Source organism: Lactuca serriola, chromosome 8 (genome assembly GCF_051521515.1).
Source record: "Lactuca serriola cultivar US96UC23 chromosome 8, Lser_US96UC23_V15, whole genome shotgun sequence".
In the NCBI taxonomy this organism is placed as follows: domain Eukaryota; kingdom Viridiplantae; phylum Streptophyta; class Magnoliopsida; order Asterales; family Asteraceae; genus Lactuca; species Lactuca serriola.
In genome coordinates this window covers 247,225,531-247,243,735 of record NC_136415.1, presented here as the reverse complement: position 1 = coordinate 247,243,735, position 18,205 = coordinate 247,225,531, and the positions used below count along the sequence as shown (strand labels likewise).

At 37.1% G+C, this 18,205-nt stretch overlaps 1 protein-coding gene and 1 non-coding gene across 2 annotated transcripts; one reads left to right on the top strand and one right to left on the bottom strand.

The window, feature by feature from the left end:
* Nucleotides 1-661: 661 nt before the first annotated feature.
* On the top strand, nucleotides 662-4,174 carry LOC145068707 (uncharacterized). The gene has a single exon (XM_079015708.1). The coding sequence runs from the start codon at nucleotides 748-750 to the stop codon at nucleotides 4,045-4,047; it is 3,300 nt and encodes a 1,099-aa protein (XP_078871834.1). The 5' UTR covers nucleotides 662-747; the 3' UTR covers nucleotides 4,048-4,174.
* A 9,312-nt stretch (nucleotides 4,175-13,486) lies between these two features.
* Nucleotides 13,487-13,593, bottom strand: LOC145071723 (small nucleolar RNA R71). The gene has a single exon (XR_013690731.1). It is a non-coding gene; the product is annotated as a small nucleolar RNA R71 (small nucleolar RNA).
* Between the last annotated feature and the right edge of the window lie 4,612 nt (nucleotides 13,594-18,205).

The window sequence follows — 18,205 nt, the reverse complement described above, 5'->3', positions numbered from 1 at the left end:
GGTGTTTGGATAGGAAAAAAAGAGGTGCTTATTGCTTATTTCCACAATAAGCTAACTTTGAGTGTTTGGATAAAATTCAGCTTATTATGCTAAATAAGCTAATTTTAATAAACATATCTCCTCCTCATGCTTATTGCTTATTGTTTATTCCCACCTCAAATAAGCTAATAAGCAATAAGCAATAAGCAATAAGCTAATAAGTTAATCCAAACATCCCCTTAAATGTGTCAACATCGTCACTTCTGATTATATCATAGTGCATTTGACAAAACTACAATTTTATAAAAGATAAGACGAAAATTTGAATTTAAGCCAATAGAAGTTATCATCTGTTAGGCTTGACACATCAAACTAGTTCAGTCAAACAATTGAATTAAACTCATTTTCTTGTAGTTAATTTTGTAAAATTTTTAACATCAAAATAAAGTTTATAATTTATAACTATGGTCTACAAAATATATGAACTATGTTTTGATTTCTCAAAAATGTAAATGTTTGTCTGTCAAGTACTGTGTTTATTCAATTCATATTTTGTTAAAAGACAATGACCTAAAGAAAACCAGTGTGTGGATTCAAATTGTCTGCTGACTTTAAGTCTTCTATGGGACCATGACAATAAGTTGTTCTTAATTTATGGCTCTATAAATGAAGCAGTCTCTTGATCATGTTAACCCATGATCTCATCATAACAATCTATCTTTCCACTTCAATCTTTTCTAAATTAAACTGATCAAGCTGGGGCTGATAATGGGGAATCCGAGGGGTTTAGGGCTCCATATCACTTTCGTTACTATTTTCTTGGTTGCCACTACATATACTTGTCTGGGTGCTCAAAATACCAGTGTGGGATGCTTTAAGAAAGAGCGTCTTGCTCTTCTCAAGTTCAAACAGAGCGTCAAAGATGACCTTGACATGTTGTCATCATGGGTAGGCAATGACTGTTGCCGGTGGGAAAGAATCCACTGTGACAGCCTCACTGGGCATGTTGATAGTCTTCTTCTGAGGAGCATGTCATCTTCTTTCCCTCTCAATCAGTACTACTTAGATCCTGAACGCGATTTCTTAGATGGTAATGAGCTGAAATCTTCTTTGGCAGAGTTGAGGCATTTAAAATACTTGGACCTGAGTGGGAATTATTTTGGCGGAAGCAGGATCCCTGAGTTCATTGGATCCTTCAAAAAGTTGGCATACCTCAATCTCTCGCATGCTGGTTTTGAAGGTATTATTCCTCATCACCTTGGAAATCTTTCTAATCTAAAGGTTCTTGATCTCAGTTCAAACATGGGGCTGGTGGTAGATGATATGGCATGGACTTATGGCCTTTCTTCACTCGAGCATCTTGACTTGAGTTCATTGTATCTTAGTGGAGTACACAACTTGCACATGGTGTTTTTCATGATTCCTTCGTTAAAAAAGTTAAGTTTGTCATATTGTGGACTTTCCAATGCTGATCTTGGTCCTTTTCTTAATTCAAGTAGAATGCTTCCCAACATCAAACACCTGGATCTTGGCTTTAATCGTTTCAGTGGTCCACTCCCTGGCTTTTTAAAAAATATGACATCCCTAGCATTCTTGGATCTTTCACACTTTAATTTTAGTTTAGAATGGAACTTTGCAAACTTGCTAAACATGATCCCTTCTTTATCAAAGCTGCGTTTGTCAAGTTGTGGGCTTGATAAGACGTTTCTATCACCCCTTCATCTTAATTTCAGTACACTTTCTAATATCCAGTATCTGGATCTTAGCAGAAATTTTCTTGAAGGCATGTTTCCAACTGTTTTAACAAACATGAGTTCCCTAAGTGTCCTTGACCTTTCAGGAAACATATTGAATTCATCGGTTCCTTTAATGCCTAATCTTCTAGAGCTTGATGTTTCTTCTAATGAGTTTAAGCAGATTGAGCAGATTGGAATTTGGAGACTGTGTCGCTTGAAGAAATTGAGTGCATCATTCAATAATTTTGATAAAGAAATGAGCGACTCCCCAAAAAACTCTTCAGAATGCTCTCAATATGCTTTGTTGGGGTTGGATTTAAGTTCAAGTTTAAATGGTACAATTCCAGATGCATTTGGAAGACTAGTCAATTTAAGAGAAATAGATCTATCAAGCAATGGATTGATTGGTCCAATCCCTGAATCACTAAGAAGATTAAGGTTTTTAGAAGTATTAGATCTATCCAATAACGAGTTAACTGGTCCAATTCCGACATTCCAGGGTAAACTTTGCAAACTTGACCTTTCTTATAATCAATTGAATGGTTCAATTTCAGAATCCCTTGGAAAATTCAAAACCTTAACAAATTTGTATCTCGGATACAATCGGTTAATGGGGCCCATCCCAACATCTCTAGGGAGACTTGTTTCATTACAATCAGTTTCTCTGACTTGGAATTTTATAAATGGGACTATTCCAATTTCATTGGGGAAACTTGCCAAACTTCATTCTCTAGATGTCTCCAACAATTCTTTAGAAGGAGTAGTTTTTGAAGCCCATTTTGCTAACCATTCGATGCTCAAGTACTTGGATACTTCTTACAACACTAAATTGACATTCAATGTTTCACCCGAGTGGATCCCTCCATTCAAATTGATAGGTCTTCACCTTAGTTCTTGCAATATTGCAAATGGATTTCCACAATGGCTTCAAAATCAAAGAAAACTCAAGACATTAGTATTGTCCAATGCTTCAATTTCAGGACCTCTACCCACATGGATGCGGAAAATGCCCATCATTCCTCTCATAGATCTCTCTCACAACAAACTCAACGGACCTTTGACCAACCTTCCTAATGGGGGAAATTTTGATTTGACCGGAGATGGAGTTACGGCAGCATTAGATGTGCAGAATAACCTTTTCAATGAGTCAATTCCAAGGTCGTTATGTAGAAGGAAAGATTTAAACTATCTTGATCTGTCCAGAAATAGGCTAAATGGGAAAATTCCGAAATGTCTTGGGAATATGCAAGGGCTGCATACCATGATATTTAGTTCAAATCGGTTGTCTGGTGTTATTCCAAGCTCTATAGGTCTTAATTCAAGGTTAGATTGGCTAGATCTAAATGACAATAACTTTATTGGTGAACTTCCACGAGAATTGGGGAATTTAAGGGAGTTAAATGTATTAGATCTCGGTGATAATAACTTTTCTGGAAATATACCTGATTGGATTGGAGAAAACATTGCATCTTTGATGGTTTTAAGGTTACACAAAAATAACTTCTCCGGAAGCATTCCTCAATCATTGTGCAAAGCTTCAAATCTTCAAATTTTGGATGTTGCATACAACAACTTAATCGGAACAATTCCTCATTGTCTTGGAGAGCTCAAGGGCATGATTAAGGGTAGCAGAGCAGCGTTGCACGCTCAAATGCTTAATATTGATGAGAATGTGATCCAAGTCTTGAAAGGTTACGATCGTGACTATACACATAGTTGGAAAATACTTTTTAACATGGACCTTTCCAGCAATAAACTTGTAGGAGAAATACCTGAGGAGCTAACTGCACTTTCTATGTTGGTGGGTCTCAATTTGTCTAATAATCATCTCAGTGGAAGTATTCCAGACAGCATTGGAAACATGTCAAAGTTGGAATCTCTTGATTTCTCAAATAACGTGTTAATCGGGATGATCCCTCCAAGCATGGCGGCTTTGAACTTTTTGAGCCATTTGAATTTGTCACACAACAACTTGTCAGGACGAATTCCAACAGGAAGTCAGTTGCAGACTTTTACTGATCCATCAATATATGCTGGGAACAAAGATCTGTGTGGACCACCATTGCCAAACAATTGCTACAATCATGAAGACCAGTCAACAATGGGCAACAAGAAATACGGAGCACCTGATGGGCAGGAGAAGGTATGGTTGTTTTACGTGGACATAATGAGTGGTTTTGCAACAGGGTTTTGGGGTGTTATTGGACTTTTGTTGTTCAAGAAGGAGTGGAGATGGAAGCTTTTCAGGTTTGCAGATGAAACCATGGACAAGATGTACGTTGCAGTTATGGTTAGAGTTGCCAAGATGAAGAGAGGAAGAGAAGCCATATAGATCCTCTGGAATGCAAGTAGCTTTTGAGTGCATAATATAAATTATTATTTGCTATCTAATACTGTTTTCTTGATACTACTATTTGGATTTTATAAATGTATGACAACTGTAATGTGGGTGTTGTTTAAAGGTGTCAATTTCGAAAGTTTTGGTGAATTTGGATGGTTAGATTAGATTACATTTGTATGACAAATAAAATAGTTTATTGAGCTCTCTTTCTCTCAACGTCTTGCGTCTGCATCCATTGCTTTTCATCTACATTGGTCCAATTAAGAATCAGGTAAATCGGTTCATAATTTATTTCTTCATTTATACATTTTTCTAGCTTTTCATGTAAAGGATAAAATGGTTGGTTGAAAGGTCATTTTTTTTTGTTGGATTTGGTATTTATACAAGATGAAAATTAATAATCTAGCTAGGTACATGGTTGTTGTCAGTCTTGTTTAATTTGCAAGATTGATACAGAATACTGGTGGGAATTTGCGAGTAAACATTTCTTACAAGTCAAGAGGTAGCTGCTGAATAGTGCTGATTTGACAAATATAGCTGTGAATTGGCAATGGAACAAAACATGAGGATTACAAGATGGAGGAGACTGACCCCAAGGGGCTTGGAACCCGGACACACTCGTCTAAACATTTGAAACTTTAAGCCTCTGAACTATCAAATTACTACAAACCTCCAAGTAGGCACATTTTTTCCCAAATAATTCTTTTGATTGGTATTTTTTTTCATGTCAAGAATGATTGCAGTTATACCTGGGTGAGCTGCTACGATGTTTTTGAAATTCTTATTCTTTGTGAATTCATTCTTAAATAGTTGATAATTTACCTTGAGTGCTTCCCTTGAACTTGTAGGCATATTCAAACTCTTGTCAGAATTGATTTTACATGAATAAACATCCCTTTATCTCATTATTGTAATTTCAAAAATAAAAAAAGTTGGATATTATAATCTTTGACATTTTCTTGATAAAATACTTTTGCATGGTACCATGGAGTAGAAATGTTACAACATAAATGTTTGTATGATTTATTCAACATTTTTGCACACTTCTATGCTCCTATCTTGAATTGCTTCCATTCAACTCCTTTAGGCCGCCGTTTTTCTCGCGAGATAGGGCAAGACATGGCAGAATTGAACAATATATATGACCTTGTATTGTGTTGTGAATTTGAGACTAGTCTAGATTGATGTCAATTGGAAGAAAAATGTAAGTTTTTTGTCCCACTCAAAAAGGTGGAACAAAGTTTGACATGGGCATGCTTTTGATCTCTTCTCTATCCAAAAGACATGAATGATTTCCTTAATCTCATCATTAAAAATTATAAGCCTCAAAAGCTTCTCCAATCTCTTCTAGCCATATTGTGTACAATGTTGCAACATAAACATCAACATTGTTACAGATTTCTGTACTTCTATATTTTCGGTTTCTAATTTGTGTTACAAGTTCTTAATGTAATACATAGAGTAAGGTTAATATGATTTATGCATCAAAATAGCATGTTACAATATATATATATATATATATATATATATATATATATATATATATATATATATTGTTGATTCTACAGACTATAGCCTATGCCATATATAGTTGGAAAGCAAAAACTCGGTTGGTATCCTCTCCAATATCTCCTTATTTTATGGTCCAAGTAATCGAGTAAGAGCTTATCGAAGTTAACTATGGAGGCTTGACATTACAATTAGAATTTTTCCACCTCAACTAGATCAGGATCTTGTGGTTAGATATTCAACCAACAAGTGCACAATTAAAGGATGTGAAACAAATATAAAGAAGACAAGAGAATATCGTAGTTCACATGATTATTTTGATGGACAAGCTAGATAAATTTATTATTGATCTCGAGTGTATATATATATATATATATATATATATATATATATATATATATATATATATATATCCTCCTAATAAATAAAGATCTTTTTTGCCACTTGTCATCTTCTTAGACATTTCGCCGCATGTCATTTTCTTATAATTTAGGTTTTCTTTTTACATAGTCTAGAAAAATTACATATTGAATTTTTTAAATAATGAAGTTTTATAAGAATTGAAAATATTGATTCCTAATTTATGGGGAATTGATTTGGAGGAATGATTTGGGCAATTTTAAATGAATATAAGTTCAAAGCAATTATTAATATCATAGTCAAGGGAGGTAATTTCCTTTTTTTGCTTTTTCATATATATCATATATTGCCATTAAAATTTTACTATTTACCCTTTTGACAATTCATGTTTCTAAATAAGTGAGTTTACATATACGTCAATTGAATTGTTTATTGTAGTATTTTACATTCATTTCTTTCAATAGTTATCTTTATTAGTATATAGATTTATAGATTGAAATACTTACGTATTCATCATTTAAGTTGTATTTAATTCGAAATTTTACTTTAAAAATGCTTAATGTTTAAACCTTCTAGAAAGCCCTTGGTGTGGTATGTATATTCTCCTCCACTGCTATTTTTTAATGTGGGACACCAACACAAGGTCTACAATTCAATAGGTTGATAAACAAATCAATTGTCATCCAAAGAGTATATCTCTCGTAAACCTACTATTCTCTCTAGTTTTTCATGTGCGCATCAACCTTCTAGAAAGCTAACCGAAGCTAAGCACAACTTCAATTCCTTTGTTGTCGGCAGTGTGGGTGTGGGTGTGGGTGTGGGAGTAGTGCGGTCGCACAGGGACTTCAATTTTAAGGGGCCTCCAAATTTAGGGACAAATATATAGTAATAGTGTTTGTATTTTCTTAAAATACATTTTTATGTGTTATTATTAAAGAAAATTAGTAGTTAGCTGTATACATAATGTAAAATTCTGTTGCAATCTTGAAGTAATTTTAATTGTGAAAAAAATCAATGAAAATAAAAAAAAAATCAAAATCTTATCATAAATTCTATAATTTAGTAACTATTAAAGGAAAGTACCTACATCAAAAAAATACATAGACATTTCTAATATAAGTTCAAGAAAAAGTTATAGATTTTTGTAGAACTCATCAGAAAGATCAAACACCGAGAAAGCTAACAACGATGTCGGTAGATCATCGGTGTTGCTTATCTCTCTCGCCGGAAACTACCATTTTGTTGTCTTGAATTTTGATATCTAGTTGAGTTGTTGGTAGTCACATTGTTCTCCTCTAAGTCCTATAACTGACACTCTCTTACTATATTTAGTATCTCTTATTTCTTTAAATTTCCTAAGTCCCAACTTTTCTTGACTTCTTTCTCTCCCAAACTAAATGCTCTTTTATTATTTCCATAATGAAGTTAACGAATAATGAAGTACATAAAATCCTAAACAAAAAATTTAGCATTCTATCGGTATGCTTTATTGCTTTATTTTGGCTTCCCATTTTATGGCTTCTAATATTAATATAGTCTTATACTTAGAAATATTAGAAAAAAAAACAATTTTTTTATGATCTAACGTTTTAAACATTAACTTTTCAATAATTATTATAAATATATACCGTTAAGTTATTAACATGGATTTATTTATTTATTTTTATTTTTTTGTTAAAAAAATGTCTCTAGCTAGAAACTTTGAATAAGGCATGTCTTGTATAGATGTATAGATAAAGACACAACCATCTTGAATTGTAATGTGTCACCTTGAATGGTAATGTGATGACAAATTAAGAAGATATTCCACTAAAATTTGATCCTTGATACTTGAACACCAATAAGTGAAAATATGATGTTTTTGTAGTGAACTTGCGATATGTTTGTTAGAAAATTTAAGTTTTGAATTTAGTAGTAGAAAATTTACATAATAATATTTCAAAAGTTTTTTTGAATGGGGCCTTAATTTGATTTTCGCACAAGGCCTCCAAAATATCGAAGCCGAGCCTTGTTTTCAGCACCTTGGTAAATGTATTTGTTTGATTCATTGTACAAAATGTTTTATAGGATCGTGTACCATCATTGTTAAGCTCTCTGAGAAAGTGGAATCTCGTCTAGATGCCTTAGTCCACAATATACTCCATTCTTCACTAGATGAATTGCACTTTAGTTGTTAAAATGAATAATACAATCATCTTATTTATGCCCAACTTTGATAGGAAGTTTTTTTTAACCGAATGAGCTATTTTTCAATTTCTTCAATAACCATGTATTCTACTTTTATGGTTGAAAGAGGAACACTCTTTTGGCATTCTACTAACAATTGTACCCTTAATAGTGAACACATAACTTGTACCATTCCTCCATGAATTTGAACATGTGACAACCCAAGTTGTTCCGTTACATTTCCCCGTTAACGTTAACGGAATATTCCAGTTTATAAAAGCTCCGTTAATAAGTGGTCGTCAAATAAATAAATGTTTCATTTATTTATGTCGTTAAGTCGTGATAAGAGAAATAAAAACTCATAACACATACTTTCATTTAGTTGGAAAAGTTAGTTTTTATTATTACGACCACTAAATCGGGTGCGACCAAAAGCCCCATATAACAACAGTATCGGGTAGAATCCCACTGAGCCCCAACTCCAACCCCTATATAAGGGTGAGTGGAATCCATTGGAGACTTTTTACACTCTCCAAACTCTCTCTCTCTCTCTACAACTTTTTCCCGAGCCAAAAATCGTCCGTTTCGAGCCCCAAACGAGTAGGTAAACTATCCTAACTCGTTATATAACTTATCTAGCGTACAGATTCGAGTTTAAAACATAAAATAGGGACAACATCATGAGTTTACGGCCCAAGAACACTCTTGGGCCGTGAACACCAATTAATGGGGTTTTTAAGCCCCAAAACCCCTCCAAATTGTCCCTAAGGCTTGGATATGACTTGTAGGCTTATGGAATCGGACTTAGAACACCTTAAACTAGCATTTTGAAGAGTAAACAAGAGTTTACTGCCCAAGAACATGCTTGGGCCGTAAACTCCTCTTCATGGGGAGTAAACTCATTTTTGTGTGTTAAAAATGCCCTTAAACACACCAATGGCCTTGGATTAAATTCTAGAATCGACCAACAACAAGCTAGGGACCTTAAATGCAATTAAAACAACTCCGTAAGGAGTTTACGGCCGTAAACCCCTCATGGAAGGGTACCTGGGCCGTAAACTCCCACAAAGGGGTTATTTGGTGCCCTAAACTCCCCATTTGACTTGGAAAAATGCTTAGGAAATTACCCACTACCACTTAAGCCATTAAATCACCAAAAGAAAGAGGGTATAGGAGTTTACAGCCATAAGCTCCCTTGCTTAGGGCCGTAAACTCCTCAAAGGGGCCATTTTATGCTTTAAACCCCTTCGCACATTTGATATTAAAGTCTAGCAAAATCCCACAATTGAAATGAGGCCTTTAACCATCCTAAAACACCCTCACCATGAGTTTACGGCCGTAAACTCATGGGGAGTGTCCCAGGGACGTAAACACCTTATGGTGAGTTTACTCTTGGAGAGTAAACTCCATTCCTAAGTCATACACACCCTTAAACGCTACCCGGGACACCCAAACACATAACCAAAGTGTTTTCCGCTCCTTTGAGCGAGTATATTTGTTTAATTAGTATTAAATATACTGATTGTATGTGAACATATGTTATCATATGTTAAATAGGTAATAGAGTGTGTTCGAGTCCTTACGTGACACCGATCGCCCAACCAGCACCCTCGTCGGACCTACTTACACCAGGTGAGTTCATACCCCTGAATGAACCTTTTAAATGTTTTTACATGTTTTATAGGGGGGAATACAAGTTAAACATGCCAGTTATCATATCAATCACATGTGATTGATAACCCGCATGCACAAGATTTTACCACACTGAATACTGTTTTACCGAGTAGGACACTATAAATGGTTTTCTAAAAGGTTTTCACTTGTTCAAAGTTCTTACTTTTACTGTTTTATCAAAGTTTCATTTCAAACTGATTTATGAAAGATTTCCGAAGAATTTCTAAAATTGTTACATCAAACTTATTTCACAAAGGAATACTAAGTCGTGATTTTCTTAAAATATAAAGGTTTTCCAAAGTTTACGCCTATGTTTTTATACTTCTACTCGATAACGTTTCCACTTCGAGATACACTTATACTTGATAACGTTTCCACTTCGCGACACATTCATAGTTGATGGATGCTTATACTTTTTCACACTCTTACTTAGTGATACGTTCCTACTTCACTTATACTTGATATCGCTCCTACTCCACTTATACTTGTAGTCGCTTATACCTGATAGACGCTCTTACTTCACTTATGTCGTCTCTATTTCGAGATACGCTTATACTTGTTCGACACTCCTACTTCACTCGCGACCGCTCCTACTTCACTTGTTAGACACTCCTACTTCACAAGAATCACTTTTACTTGATACACACTCAGTCGTAGTTAGATGTACGTCTGTGCTTATATAGATACATATAAGTAATGACTGAAAGACTTAGGAAGGATCGCCCGCCCTATTTCCTTTTCTTCGTTGAGATGTGGTCTGGTGGGATCGGATGGCCGTCCGAAGGTCGTTTGGTTCATTAGTTATATACTATGTATATGAGTATGGGCGTACAGGAATGCTCTAGTCGATTCAGTTAAGAGTCTCTACCTCTAGTCTACACTTACATTAGAAACACACGACCCATTATTTGGAAGTCTCTACCCACTATTTGGGATGCATCTTCAGGACACGGCCTTCTCCGTAGTCTAGTTGGTAACCAGAGTCTCCTGTACGGAGAGCGGACATTGTATGTATAGATCTATACGGGATTGACAACCCCGCACCCAGACTGCTAGCTACAGTCCCAGCCTACCAAGCCAACGGGTGACAAATGTCACATTATATAGACGCTTATAGGGCGTCTGGAACTCTAGTCAGTATGGTTACGAGTATCCCGGGTTACCTTATAATTCATGGCTTTAAGGTAACGGTATCACACCGGCAATTTACACTGTATGCTGGTATCACTTCTTCAGAGTCACACTGTTTTGACCTTACAAGACGTATCTTTCATTTGATACTGTCTGGGGTCTGTATTCTTTGTTTTTGACCTTACAAGACGTATCTTTCATTTGATACTGTCTGGGGTCTGTGATATGTGCATAATTAGTTCATATTAAGTATACATTTTTATTCATTTATTAGCTTAATTATCGCATATTATGGACAAAAGGTACTTAAAAGTGTTAAATTATGTTTTTCAGTCCTAAGATGAAGCTCGGAAGCGAAAGGAAGCGGGAGAAACAGTTAGAAGATCGAGAATGGAATAAAGAAGAAAAACACTAAAAATGGCACCTACTCGACGAGTCAGATCGACTACTCGGCGAGTCCAATCGAAGAATCGAGAAGATAATGACTCGGGATTCCAGAGAGGTATCGCAATACGGGGAATGTGAGAGGGACTCGACGAGTCACCACTTGACTCGACGAGTCGATTCGTATATTTAAAGATAATTCCACAGATCGATTGGGGAGAGTTCTGGGACGATTCAGAAGTACTTTGCTACGATTGAGAAGCCAGAAAAACCCTAGAAGACGACGAAGGAAGCTAGAATTCAATTCCGGAGAGTAATTAAGGCAAAATTTCATCATTCCACTTATTCTTTTGTTTTATCATTATGATTAAGCAACTTGACTTTGTTTGTTTGCTGTTATTTACTTTAATTATGAGCTAAAACCTTTAGACTTCTGTTTGGGGATACAAAGTTGACAATATGGTTTGATTGATTGGTAGGATTAATTCCAAGTTGGTGAATTTTTGTTATTTTAGCTTGCTAAAGAACCTTGTATGTGAATAATAATTAATTTTCTGTTAATAGGAAGATAATTGATTAGCATGAACATCTATTGATTATTGACCTCATATGCTATGTGATCACTATGCTATATGTCTAGGATTAATGAATATGAAACTAGAATTAATAAGAAAATTGAGTAAATTCATGTGCAAGCTTGTAAGATGACCATCAAACAAGAAGTTAATTAAAAGAATAAATTAGTTAAATATTGCAAGTCTAACTTAACCCGGATAATTAATCTAGTGAATATAATTAAATTAGACAATTGGCCACTGTTTAAGTTAGTTTATTTGCTAAGGATTAGGGTAGTGAATACGAATCTAATCACTTGAATCGGTAACCAACCAAAGAATTAATCCATTGCACCATTACCTTGAAATCAACCATAGAGTTAACCAAGTTGAACTAAACAGAAGTTCCTTTCCAATTATTGAATCTAGTTAAGTCGTTATTTTCTAGTCTTAAATTAGCAATAGTTAGTAAGTTTCTAGTCTTGTAAAACTAGAGAAAAACCCCTACTTCTTAATTAACTTAGATTAAATTAGTTTTTAGTTTAATTTGTCGTTCCCTGTGTTCGATACCCTGCTTATTTAGCTATACCACAATTGATAGGTTCACTGCCTTTTGTGTGTTATTTGATAATTAAAAGTAGGTTTAAAACTAAGTGAGTTTACACACATCAAGTTTTTGGCGCCGTTGCCGGGGAACGGTTCTAAAATTAGTATTAAATTCTAGTTTAATCGATCCTTTGTGTGGGATTTATCTTACACAAAGTTATTTGCAAAGTAATTCAGTAAGTAGAATTAGTTTGAATAAAATTCTGTTTTTAGAATAACTAGAAATTTTTTTTTCAGTTTTTGCTTTGAACTCGCCGAGTGCATTCGTGACGACTCGGCGAGTACATCGCTGTTTCAGCTTTATTTTTTTTTATTCCGTTTTTGTTCTTTTTACGCGTTTCGTTTCTTTTGTTTTGTTTGTATACAGTTGTTTCATGACCCGAGGATCTGATACACCTCTAGTACCTCCTTTGGAAGACCCGGAATCCGCACTAAGAAGAAGCAAAGGAAAAGCCGTTGGAGAAACCACATCTTCAAAGAACTCACCACTCAAAAACTTGAAATCCGTTTTCAGCAAGAAGAAGAGCAGCAAATCAGGAGCATCCAGTACCTCGTTGACAGTTGAAGAACCAATTCAAGAAGATATCGAGTACGAGACCGAGGAAGAAGAAGAGCATACTTCCGAGCACGAAACCGATTCCGAAGAAAAGTTAGCTATCACAATGGCTAACATTGATGAAGTCCCCATGGGGGAATGGAAGAAAAGGATGTGTGATGACACCGGGCCGGGACTTGTGCAACCCGCAATTCCCGCAACTGCCACTTTCGAACTAAAAGGCCATATTCTCGCCCAACTCAAGGAGATTCCTTTTTACGGGAAGGATCACGAAGACGCTTACAAGCACTTGGACGAAGTGAATGATGTGGCCGATTACTTCAACGTCCCGAATGTTCCACGCGAGACCCAGCTTCTTCGCATGCTTCCTGTCACATTTAAAGGAGCTGCAAAAGATTGGTTAAAGTCACTTCCTCCCGGATCGGTCACCACATGGGCCAAGATGAAAGAAGAGTTCATAGACCATTTCTGCCCGCCCTCCAAGATAGCCAAGCTAAAGAAAGCCATTGCCAACTTCGAGCAACAACCCGGAGAATCTCTTTATGAAGCTTGGGAAAGATACAAGAGCCTACTTAGAAATTGCCCACACCATGACCTTAATAGCCAACAAGAGGTCTCCATTTTCTATGATGGAGTCAATGTCACCACAAGGCAATTACTTGATTCTCAAGGCCCGCTCACAAAGAAGGCGCCTCCGGTAATTAAAGAATTAATTGAAGAATTCTCTAAGCACTCTAGAGAATACCACAATCCGAGAAACGAAGTAAGTCGAGGGGTAGTAAACGTGGCAAATGATAGCATGGTGGCGGTGATAGCAAAGCTTGATAGTCCAGATCGAAGAATGACAAAAATGGATCAAGCAATCCATGCTATTAGGGTAGGATGCGAAAATTGTGGAGGGCCCCATCTCACAAAGGATTGTGATTTGGATGAGAATGGAAATAAGAAAGCTTATGTCTTTTATTCAAGTGGTGATCCGTATGATGAAAATTGGCGAAAACCTAAGAAGGATTGGCTACCATACGAGGAGTATAAGAAGGCAAAGGAGGAGAAATACAAGCAGAAGGAGAGGGGACTATACCAAAAGGAAGAACCGGTAGAAAAGAAATCCGATTTAGAAGAGTTATTCACTAGATTTATAGCCGCGTCCGAAAAAAGACACAATGATCACGATGCTGCCATACACGAGACCAGAAACATGCTTAGGAATCAGCAAGCATCAATTCTCAACATTGAGAAACAGCTGGGGCAGATTGCGCATCAAGTGAATGATAGAAGACCGGGTCAACTTCCGAGTAACACCGAACCCAATCCAAGAATGGAGAATGTAAGTGTAATAGCCTCCAGCAGTGAAGAAACAGTTACAGAAGCACTGAGAATCTCCAAGAAGAAGGCAGAAAAGGTGGAAGAATCGGACCCAGCAAAACCCGATCCGACTCGCCGAGTCACTCCAATGGACTCGATGAGTCCATGCGTAAATGAGAAAACTATCAGTTCTTTGAAGCCGTATAATCCTCTTCTGCCATACCCAATCAAAGCCATGTTTGCAGAAAAAGTAGAAGCATACATGACCTTCATGACGCATGTTAAAGCTTTACAAGTCAATGTGCCATTTGTGGAAACAATGCTACAAACACCTAAGTACTTCAACTTGCTTAAGGGCCTTTTTGCTGCTAGGAAGGATTTGGCTGAAATCGTGGAAATATTGATGAGTGAGCTACCCGAAAAGAAGGGTGATCCGGGAAATATGGTGATTTCGTGCCAATTTGGTAATGAAGTTTTCACCCAAGCATTAGCGGATTCGGGGGCAAGCATCAATTTGATGCCTTTGTCATTCTTTAAGAAGTTGAATTTACCAGAACCAAGGCCGGTGAATATGAAGATCCACTTGGCGGACAAGACAATAATTCATCCACAAGGCGTTTGTGAGGATCTCCTAATAAAAGTTGACGAGTTTATTTTCCCAGTAGACTTCGTGGTAGTTGATATGAAAGAAGACCCCGAAATTCCAATTATTTTGGGGAGATCATTCTTGAACACCGCGTGTGCTTTAATTGATATATGTGAGTCTACATTGACATTAAGGGTGGGTGATGAATCTATAATGTTTAAAGCTATTCCAGAAGCCAAGCAAGAAGAGGAAAAGAATGAAGAAATCTCAATTATCCAATTGGATGATGAGATATTACAAAGAGAGCTTGAACTTTTGCTAAAAGATGATCCAAGCAAGTTTCTGATACACTCTGAAGAGGATGTTGATGTTAGAAAGGACTTGGAGGAGTTAGAAAAGTTACTGGAAGGAGCCAACTCAGAAAACACCCAAGAAGTGATGAAACCCGATCAGACTCGCCGAGTCACTTTAATAGACTCGACGAGTCCAGTCGAATTTGACAAAGACTTGGCCGACTTAAATCTGTTTGTTACTAGTTCTTCACATACCTTGGATTTAGATATTATTCATGATTCTTTAGAAGAACAAACAGCAGAAGGAGGAAAGGGAAAGAAAGTTCAATACGCCGATGTAGCATGTCTTGATACGATTTCGTTTAAAGATGGGTTCAGCACTGGAAACGATGAAGAGACAAAGGAAAGGAGGGTGGAAGTTGATCAACCATTCACTACTAAACCTAAAGCACGAACCATCATGAAATGTGAAGTAATTAAATTTAAAGAGGAGGAGGTGCAAGAGAATGTGAAAAAGAATGGGGTAAAGAAGAAAAAGAGGAAAAGGGAAGCCCAAGCAGCTGAGGATGAGGCTGTGAAAAGGAAAAGAGATGCATTGAAAAGGGCTTACAAGAAGAAGATTCACGCTTACAAGACCAAGTACAAATCACAAAAAGTTAGGCGTGCGTTCCCGATGCTCGGAGATGACGAAACGTAGATGGGAAGGAGTCTAGCTAATGACTCCTTAAAAAGAAGCGCTTGGCGGGAGGCAACCCGTTATATAGAGTGTGCTTTCTTTTACTTTTTAGTTTTTTTTATTTTTACTTCGTTTTTAGAATTTTAATCTTCCAAATCATCGGACATGTCTGCTTGAGAGTGTGCATAGGTTAAGTGTGGGGTGAAATGATTTTAAATAAATAACAAAATTTTTAAAATTATGAATTTTTTGCAAGAGACTCGCTGAGTCTGACCACGACTCGACGAGTCCATATGGATTTCAGAAAAAGTTTGACTTCGCGATCAGACTCGCCGAGTCTGACCCCGACTCGACGAGTTGGTATTATTTACAGAAAAAAATAATTTCGAAATTACTTTTACAACCGGTAACTAGGGTTTTAACCCTAAGAATCAGTTTTTCACATACACACTCGTCGGGCGCCTCACTCTAAACTTTCTCTCAAGCATTCATCTTTGTTCGTCGAGTTTTCTTCAAATTTCTCAAGTTCAATCTCAAAAGGTAACAAATTTCTTCTTGTTTTCTGTTAAGAATGTGATTATAAGGCTATCTATGGTAGCAATTGCATGAAAAAACCCGTTTTTGAAAAGTAGTAAATTTCTAGGGTTTTGATTTTTCATGAATTATGTGTTTTGACTGTGTATTCTGGCCTTAATATCTTAATAGTAAGTGCCTAGACAAAACCCTTGACGAAATTTCCAGGTTTCATGGCCTAATTTTCATCGACCCACCGACTGACTCGTGCAGTTCGTGCGACTCGCCGAGTCATGCTTGGACTCGACGAGTCGAGTCGGGAAACATATACGAGATGTTTTTTTTTAATTATATTCTGTGTTTTCTGGGTTTTGTGTATTTGTTTTGCAGAAATCATGTTCAGAAGGGGGCAAAGTTCCAGTGGCAACCAAGGGGGTTTTCCATGGCTAAACTTCCCACAAATCGAGTCCGCTTCGACATTGTGAAAATGGAAGAAGAAGCTGGCTGATATCAAGAAGAAAGAGGTCTATGTGCCCAACCGGATAGATTGGGATTGGCTGCAGAATGTTCGTTATGAGGAGGAGTTAGCTCCTTATCTCTTGAAGGAGTTTCACCATGAAGGCGAAACAATGGTTTGTGACGGGTGGAGCCGGGTCTTCCGTATTCAGGAGCCGGTTTATTTGGAGCTTTGTTTGGAGTTTTTCTCCACGGTGTCTTTCACCGGGGGAGTGGATGCTTATCACCCGTCCAGCTTCAGTTTTTGTCTTGGGGGAGAGTTTCGTCAATGCTCTATGGTGGATCTTGCCTGTCGATTAGGGGTTTATGATCAGCCCTTGGTCTCAACACCCATCTTTCAGGCCTTTTTGGCACAAACCCATATGGTGTTTCCCGAAGGAGTTACGAGTACGGGCTGGTGGAATACTATTGCTAACAAAGTCTACATTCCAAAGTCGGCACAGGAAGGGAGCATTCGATCCCCAACACACCGCCTCATTTCATCCACTATCAATCAACGAAAGGATGATGACAAGGTTTCCAACCTTGACGTTTTCTATTTATGGAGCATCATTACACCCGGCGTTTTTTGCAACATTCCTTGGTGTTTAGCTTCATATCTCTTAGAGGGTGCGGTCAAGGATCGCAAAACTTCCCGAATTAATGGTGGGATGTTTGTTACCCGGTTGGCCAATTCATTCGGGTTGATGAACCGCGGTGCGTGGAACTTCATGACGTTGATCCCTACACCTCCGTTTAATCCAATTCTTTTACGGAGAGCGAGGATTATTGAAGATTATGGTGGTGGCCACTATGCCATCCCGAATGATGATCCGGTTGTTGGTCCCGAAGCACCGGGGAGGAGGGTTCGTTCAAGGAGAGAGCGGGATATTGAGGAGGAGCCGCCGGTGATTCCGGTTGAGAATGACGAAGTACCAATGGATTGGTACAATGTGGAGATGAGGCGAATCCAGGATCAAATGGCACGGGGCTTGAATTTTAGCAACCAATCTCATATCCGACTTTTTGACCACTTTAACATTCCACACATTGATGGTGGTATCTTTCCATATATTCCAACATGGGAAGAAGTGATAAGTGCAAGAAGAAGTGGGGCTGGAGGAAGTGGAGTAGGGCTCGATGACGATGAGGAGGAGGATTGATGTTTTATGCATTTTTATTGAACAATTTTTAATTTTGTGTTTGTTTGTTTTATTTGGTTTGTTTGATGTTTTTAAAACTTGCTTTTGATGTTTAATTGATGTTTGATGCTTTGACAATTTTTCAGAATTGAATTAGGAGTGCTAGCTTCAAAAGGGTTTAGAGTTATAGAATCAAAGT